Genomic DNA, 8,051 nt, shown 5'->3' with positions numbered 1-8,051 from the left:
GCCTACCAGAACCACGGCGGCTTCCAGAACGCGCCCCCCTACCAGCCCGCTCGCTCCCCGGCCCCGACCCACTCCAAGGAGCAGCCCATGGGCGCCACGAAATACTGTGGCCAATGTGGTGCGGGCGTTACGACGCCTTACTGCCCTAACTGTGGCATCTCGGTGTAAAGGGGAGGCGGGGTTTGCGGTGTTGTGAGTTTGGGCATGGCGGGGTTGGGTTGGGCGGTGCTTTGCTAACCTTGGCATAGTCTGATACACTCGTACCTCGCCGCACGCGAGCTTGTCGCTGGTCTGGCCATCCCGGGTCTCGTTGAGTACACAGCGTGGCGCGTCGTGCCTGCGGATTGCCCACACTGCGGACACCGGCTGCGGCCCGACTCGTTGCCACCCATTCCGTGGTACGAGACTGTCTCCCGGCCGAAGGTGTCGCTCCCGCGGATCGCGGCGCCGTCCATCCCCCGACCGTCGCTCCCATCCTTCAGCGTGGGCTTCAAGGGACCCCGCGAGTGGAAGGTCCCGAACTGGATGAGGGGCAGGAATGCAGATGCCAGCCTCTTCATCGACGATGAGCAGAACGAGCGCGATCGGTACAGGGACGACCCTGACGCGCCGTTCGAGGGGCCGCCAAGCACAACTACCGCGGTTGCCACTGGATCTGCGGGCCCTGGTCCGGTAGAGGAGGTTGTAGTAGGAAAGAAAGATAAGAAGACGAGGGGCTCCTCAACCCCGGCACATGTTGACGACGAGGTGGCTATCTGGTAGGGCGCCGACGCGGGGGCTTTGCTGCTTTTACCCCTTGACGGCCGTACGGATATTATGCTTTTGCGAGCGGATGTTTTACGATGGTTTTCATGTTTCAACTTGCTGGAGTTCACGATCAGATACCCAATCTTTGTGTCGACTTTACTGGGTTAGCCATCTTGTCTTCTCATCAATTTTCATTATGTTCGCTCAGAAAGTAGAACGCGTAACATTTGGATAAAACCCTATTGTGTTTCCAGAAATTGCTCCCCTTGTTAGTCATTAAACAGTACGGTTGCTGTAGCAACGAATAGGGGCTATCAAATCAACCTAAGTACGACCCCCTACGTTACGTTTTTCATTGATGGACAGGAACAGTGAGGTTATATGTGACGAACCTACTTCAGGACCCTGTCCTGTTAGGGTTCAGCTTCGGTTGAAGGTAATCTTTCAAGGGTGCTTAGGTTCGGTGCAGCCAAAGGGTGCACAACAAAGACTTGTCTCAACAGTAGGCTTTCGAGCTTGTAGCGAACTGTAGTTGTGATTGCTAACTGGAGAACTCCCAGAGTCCTCCAGAACGGGTGACTATATACTAGCTAATTCTTGGGTACCTCCGTACCTGGATCGAGAATATTTCCATGATCCTGCGATCCGTCCTGGATCATTAGATCGCTTCTCGATCCAATGATCCATTCCTGATTGGCCACCCTCGGATCGCGTTTGCAGCTCTCGATCCGGTTCCCATTGGAGGAGGCCCTTCTTTGCCGATTGGCTCGGGCACTACCAGCGTGACCCGCCGAGTCGTCTGCATGCGACCATATCGTGACATTGTACTCATACCTCGTCAAGTAGGTCCCAATCCTTCGCAGCAGGGATAGATCCCCGCCCGGGGGGTTCATACAGGCAGATTTCAGCCCCCAACTCACCCTTCTGCCTGTCCGTCTAACTACCCCAATAACCCGTTACCTAACAGCCCATACCGCCATCATCAAACAACGCCATCACGAAACAACCTCCACCAGAGCAAAACCCATCAAATAAAATAACCTTTCAACCCCCTCCAACTCCGCCCGCTGGGGCTAGGGGAGAGAGGGTGGTGGTGGAGGTGGATGTTGTTTTGGCGGGTGAGTTCCGGTGTTGTGTGTTGCTTTTGGTGTTGGTCTTTGGGGCTTGAGTGTGTCAGTGTGTCTTGTGGGGAAGTGGCTGACACCTTACTTGGGCATCTCGGCGCTCTAAAATCCCTTGCCGGCGCAACGACTACCAGAACGGCGCAGAAATCGGCGGGGATGCGTTCGTAGAGTGTTCTCTCTGTGCAGCAGCTGTGGCGGGCCAAAATGCATGCGTTGTATCAGCGGGAAGCACAGCGGAACTTTGGCGATCGGGAGTGCCTTTGCATGAACTTCGCTAGCGAGGTCACCGAGGCAGGGGGGACGTCGAAGACGAGCGGAACAACGTTGTGGCAAAGTATCGGGAGAGGCATTCTGGTTCGCGGAAACTGGTGATCAAGGGGTTGATGGCGACGATGAGGCTGCGGGGAGAAGGGGAGATGGAATAGTTATGTGTGACCAGGGGCCCGAGAAGCGAGTCCGAAAGAGAGAGGGAGCGGCAAGGAGGCTGATATTCAATTGGCTCGTCATATTTCCATCACCGTGTGGTGGAACTTACAAGGCAGCTGTTCAATCTCCTCGACCGACAGACTTGCGTGCCTCGGCCGCGCACCATCATTGTCTGCGCTGTTAAATCTTAGTCCGACGTTGCGAGGGCGAGAGCGAGGGCAAGGGCGAGGACGAGGACGTGTTGGAATATTGACAGGTCACTGCCGGAACTTCAGACCAGGTTAACGAAGCAAAGTTGCGCCCCGGGGAGTTTGCATCTTCTAGAACACCCTGCTTCGTCTCACCTGACTGGTTCCCTTGTTCACTTCGCTCATACCCACCGCCGACCTACACCCCGCTGCCGTTACTGCCACACTGTTGCTGGCCGGCTACGTGCTGATGGGAGTGCCATCGTTGGCGGTTTAATGTCCGACGCGAGCTTTAACCTGACGTCTTGGGGGCTGGCACAGGAGCGGAGTGGGATGTTGGAGTAAAACCCGGGTGGTGCCTGTGAGAAGCCCGATTGTCGATTCACTTGAGGCCAAAGAGGAAATGGTGGGTAGTTTTTTTTGTTTCGGTATATAAGTCATGAATACTTCGATCAAGGCATGTATAGTCATATGTTTGCACCCCTAGTGAAACGAGCCATCCGACCCCAAACTGTGCTCTGCGCCCTGCTCTCCTTGCCCATGATGGCCGGCCCGGTCTACCCTTTCCGCCTGGGATCGTCCTAGCTGCCGTTCAAAGCCCGTGGCAGGGCCGCCGGTGGTATTGCTGTCGTGGGTGGGCTATCGGGTGTGCATCGCATCTGCATTTTCTTTTCATGCTTAGAGCTTGCGCTCTGAGCGATCCGGTACTGGGTGAGAAAGTGGTCAACAGGGTGATCCAACAAGATGCAAGAAGAAATTGTATTAGCGGGCGCGAATACATACCACCGCTTGCCGCCTTAGCCATGTCTCCGCCGCCCGTAACCTAGACGGCGACGCCAGCCACGGCAAGGCCGGCCGTGATGACCGGTACACGAAGGGACCGCATGTACGCGGCCCGGGCGCACCTCTGTTGCTCGGTGATGGCCGATGCTAACTTGGCGGCCGCGATTGACTCTTCGACCGTCTTGGCCTTGACAACCATCTTGCCAGAGTGCACAACGATGTCGAATGCATCCTCTGATGTCACTGAATAAATCGAGCATGGCAAGAATCAACGCCACCTCAAGATTAGGGAACCCGAATGTTCTTACCCTTGGTGACAGGATGGTAGTCAATTTTAGGAGTGGAAATAGCCGTTTTGTCGTCGGGGACAGCCAAGTTGAGAGTATGGATTGTTTGAGGAATTGTGTGGGTATGAAGATTAGCCATGGTGAAATAATTGGCTGGTCGTCCCGGCGGAGATGCGAGGTTGATGGGTTTGGTTGTTGTCCGTGGGAAGTAAATGGGTGGTTGGTTGGCATGTTAGAGATGGCAAAGGACCACTTCATATACACAACAAATATCGCGTGTGAGGGATGTCAAAGCGACTAACCTCTTGATATCCTTTTCCTGTGTGCACGGGCAGTGAAGGAATTCTCGTCCCATGTCTTCCCTGTTTCTTTTCATACCACCTGTGTGGCCATCCTATGCTTGAGTGCATCCGAGCTTTGAACAAAGAATTGACAGCTACCTTACCTAAACACACCATTGAGTCACCACCCATTCCATAACCATTCTAACAAGCTGGAACTTGCTGCTGGAATATGCACATATGGGGGAGTACTTAATCACCAACCCATTTCATCATTTTTATTCCAGTTTCCTCGTTTTAATTCTCTGTAACACTGCTTCTTCTGCCTCTTCAGCATCAAGCTAGAATTGAACGCTATGTCAACGATACCGTCAAGTCTTGGTCACTAAACTCAGTTTCCTAACTTGAAGCTCAAGTGAGTCGGTCCATGTTGGTGTAAATGATTGTACCGGAAGTGATATTGACGAATTTTGGCCCCTAGGATGTGAAGTCGCCGTCCCAGACGAGCTTGTCGACCATGCCCGGCTGCTTTTCACCCAAGATTGCTCGACACGCAAAACTGCGCCGACTTGGAGGACCTCGTCGACGGCATGGGCTCGGATGGATGATGGGGCTGTCAAAACCTCGATTTGGATCGAGTGCCGATCGAATATATCACACGTAAAAACGAGCAAATCTGCGAGTCCCGGCCGGGTCTTCCTGGCCTCATGGCGTCGCTCTCATTAAGCCCTGAGGTAAGGAGGGGGCGGGCACGGGTTGTCCGGGGGAAGGTCGCGAGGATGACCCCGAAATATTCAGAAGCGATCTACTCAACAAGATTTCGTCCAAGGGATTCCCCAGATCCTCGGCTGGATAGCAGTCGGCAGGTTGTAAGGCACAGGCGGCACGATGGCATCGGAAAATCGGCAACAACAAACGCCCTCGCACGTCGCACTTGATGAACGATTGTGAGGCGGCAGGTTGCAGCGTGTTAGGTTAGTCACTTGGCCAGCGGTGTCTTGGGCCTAGAGGTGTCTACGTGTGCAGGGCAGTCAGAAGCCCAGCGACTTCACTGCCAGCGTGTTCGGGGATTCGTCAGTGGCAAAATGGGGACCGAGACACCGAAACCCAATTGCTGCTGGGTGCGGGGCTGCAAATCTGGAAAAGCGGGGATTAGTGGCTGACACACCTTGCAACGATCTGCCAAACCCGTGGCTGTGCCTGAACAGCCCCACGTTCCGGCGCTCAAACATGCTGTCAAGCCAAGCCAGCCTCGCGCCGCCAACACAACACACCCCAGTTCAGCCCCTGGAATCGTGGCCGAGTCATCCACAACTCGAAACCCATGCAGCCCATGATGGCGGCCCACAGCTGGTCACGCTTGCGCGCGCCAGTTCTCGTGCGCTGGAGCACTGGACCCCCTTTCTTCCCCATGGATTCTTCAAGGTTCAAGTGAGGGTTATTAGGGCTTTTCCCCTTCTTTCATTTTGTTCTTGCACCGACAACTCGACCCCTGGTTAGCTAGTTACGATGCCCTTCTACGCCAACACGCCCGAGGCGCGACTGGGCCGCGCAGATTCGTTGGACCCGGCAACGACATGCAGAGGTATCACTTCCGGCGGCCGCCCATGTCGTCGTCCACTGTCTGCAGATGACGAACCACCGGCTAGTTCGCGCTTGAGGCCCGCGAAAAAACGCACCGATAATCCAGCAGACGAGAGCCTGTACTGCTGGCAGCACAAGGACCAGGCCAGTGCCTCGGCGCAGTCGACCCCGGGGCCAAAGTTGTCTCATACGCCCATTCTGGAGGGGCGAACTAGCATAGACACACTTGCCGAACGCCTCGGGCTCGTCCGCACACAGTCCCAGAAACCGCAGTATGGATGGGGAAGTGGGAACCCCTCAAGCAACACGGCCCGACCAAAGTCGAAAACCACATTCTGCTGCTGCTTCAGCCTCCCCTCCTTCGACGAGGTCGAGCTTCCCCCGCGCCCGAAACCCTACCCGGTACAGCCAGCGTCCACGTCCCACAGGCCGGGGGGCAAGAAGAAGAGCTCGGGCCGACGCAAAGCCTCGTCGCTCATCCCCGACGACCTCCCGGAGGAGACGACCGCCCAGCTCGTCGGCGAACTAGAGAAGACCGTCTCGCAGCAAGACGAAGCAGGATACATCTACATCTTCTGGCTCACGCCCGAGTCCGAACCGGCCACGCCGCCCGCCGAGGCAGCCCGCTCTTTGCTGGCGCCACCCTCCACATCCAACCGCGGCCGCCGACCAAGCGACGTCCTCTCCACCTTCGCCCGGCTGGCCATTGGCGACGACAGCGACAACGACAACAACAACGCAGGCGGCCAGCAAGGCGGCCACAGCAAGCCCAAGAAGAAGGTGCTCCTCAAGATCGGGCGGGCGACCAACGTGCAGCGGCGGCTGAACGAGTGGCAGCGGCAGTGCGGCTACAACCTCTCGCTGATCCGCTACTACCCCTACGTGCCCTCCAGCAGCCCCGGCAGCGCGGCGCCGCGCAAGGTCCCGCACAGCCACAAGGTTGAGCGCCTGGTGCACATTGAGCTGACGGGCCGCGGCCTGCGCGTGGCCGACCGCGAGAAGTGCGAGGCCTGTGGTCGTGAGCACCGCGAGTGGTTCGAGGTCGAGGCGTCGCGGAGCGCGGTGGCGGCTGTGGATGAGGTGGTGCGGCGGTGGTCGGATTGGGATGAGGGGTTGCTTTAGGGTGGCTGTTGTATTTGGCATTGCTTTGGCGTTTGTTCATGCATTTTGGGGGGGTATTTGAAGAGGTGCATCGTAGGCATTTAATGACGGCAATATCACAGCGTTGATCTCGCGAGAAATGTGACGCACTCCCAACCCATGTCGCTGACAATCTCGCACTCCAAGGCCTGATTTCCATATGCTTGCCCAACCTAGGGCGCCTGATGTAATAGCAATGTTATGCTAACAAAAAGTCTAGTACCACTATAGTAACGCCGACCATACCCCCAATCCCTCAAACGCAACGCCAAACACCACCCATGTATGCACACCACATCACCACCCCACCCCCATCGCCTACCACCCATCTACCACATCACAATCCCCCAGCACCACTCACCACCACCACCCAACACCACCGGCAATGAATTAAACCCCACAATCCCATCCGCCAGCACCTCCTCCCCCCGCCGCATCGACACCCGCCGCCCAATGATGCCGTCGCTGCCCACCTGTAGCGAGAGTGCGGCGACCAGTGCCGTTTCCTCAAAGTACCCGTTTGGGGCGCCGTCGTGTGGGCTGCTGCTGCTGCTGGAGGTGGAGATGCTGCTGCTGGGACTGGAGGGGGCAGAGGTGGTGTGTGAGGGGGATGGGGGGCTGCGGAGGGTGAACTGCTGCATTAGGCCGGCGTCGGCGAGCGGTTTGGTGAGATCGCCTGTTAGGCTGGTGGGTGCACGGGGTGTGTTAGTTGGGTGGGTTGTGGTTTGTGGGGGGGGGCGGGCATAAATGGACGGCAGGGGGGACGGGAAAAAGGGGGGACGTACTGGATGGATACTAGCAGGCTGTCGTCGAAGGGGGATTTGCAGCTGCTGGTGGTGGGCTTGGCTGTGGCAGGCTGGAAGAAGCGGACGTGGGTGGCGTGGGCGCTGGAGGGCGAGGTCGGGTTCAGGAAGAGCAGGTTGCCCAGGCTGCCGCGGCCGCTGGGGGAGGAGAGGTCGACGCGGGCGCCGATGCGGGGGGTGGAGGAGGGGATTTCGGGGCCGCACATCTTGAGTGGCTTGGTGGGGAGGCGGGTAGTACTGGTTTTGGTGGGTTGGATGGAGGTCTGTCTCTAGGTTTGTCGGTAGGTCGTGGGTGATGGGGGAGGATAAGTCAAAAGAGTCCCAGGAAAGTTTTTGGATGATATGGGTTGGCAAGTCAAGTCGACGTTGTGGTCGAGTTGGATGAAGTGAATATTTAGATTTGAGATGACGGGCAGGACATTCTGAACTTTATTCGCCCTGGTAACAACCTCTTGGAGATAACTTGCTCCATTCCACGCTCCATTCCACTTTCTGTCTCGGAACATGAGCCTGAGTCGTGGCCTACCTTGCGAGCTGGTGGCCAGCAAGGTAGTCCCTCAAGGTGCCCTGATCAGCGGCCCGTCGTGTCGTTTGAGCCTGCATCGAGACCTGCTAAAGATGCCCAGAGATGCCCAGATCGCCCCAACAAGGGACCACCACAAACCAATCAAGCCCGCTGAAACATGCC

At 57.0% G+C, this 8,051-nt stretch overlaps 3 protein-coding genes across 3 annotated transcripts in view; 2 read left to right on the top strand and 1 right to left on the bottom strand.

Moving 5' to 3' along the window:
* The window catches only part of CHGG_07424 (uncharacterized protein), a gene marked incomplete at both ends in the record, with an annotated part of 1,356 nt that extends 594 nt beyond the window's left edge, over positions 1-762 (top strand). Inside the window, 2 exons of the mRNA XM_001225079.1 lie at positions 171-192; positions 249-762. Of these exons, the coding sequence (XP_001225080.1) occupies positions 171-192; positions 249-762 (536 nt within the window). The remainder of the gene's footprint in view (positions 1-170; positions 193-248) is intronic.
* Positions 763-3,308: 2,546 nt separating this feature from the next.
* Positions 3,309-3,694, bottom strand: CHGG_07423 (uncharacterized protein; the record flags this gene model as incomplete). Its single annotated transcript, XM_001225078.1, has 2 exons — positions 3,309-3,511; positions 3,577-3,694. 2 exons carry the CDS (start codon positions 3,692-3,694, stop codon positions 3,309-3,311), a joined length of 321 nt encoding a protein of 106 aa, XP_001225079.1.
* Positions 3,695-4,543: 849 nt separating this feature from the next.
* On the top strand, positions 4,544-6,542 carry CHGG_07422 (uncharacterized protein; the record flags this gene model as incomplete). Its single annotated transcript, XM_001225077.1, has 3 exons — positions 4,544-4,570; positions 4,863-5,267; positions 5,337-6,542. 3 exons carry the CDS (start codon positions 4,544-4,546, stop codon positions 6,540-6,542), a joined length of 1,638 nt encoding a protein of 545 aa, XP_001225078.1.
* Positions 6,543-8,051: the final 1,509 nt, after the last annotated feature.

The sequence above is a fragment of the Chaetomium globosum genome, genomic scaffold, assembly GCF_000143365.1.
Source record: "Chaetomium globosum CBS 148.51 scaffold_5 genomic scaffold, whole genome shotgun sequence".
NCBI lineage: Eukaryota > Fungi > Ascomycota > Sordariomycetes > Sordariales > Chaetomiaceae > Chaetomium > Chaetomium globosum.
The sequence above is the reverse complement of the archived record's forward strand: the minus strand, read 5'-3'. Positions and strand labels throughout refer to the sequence as shown.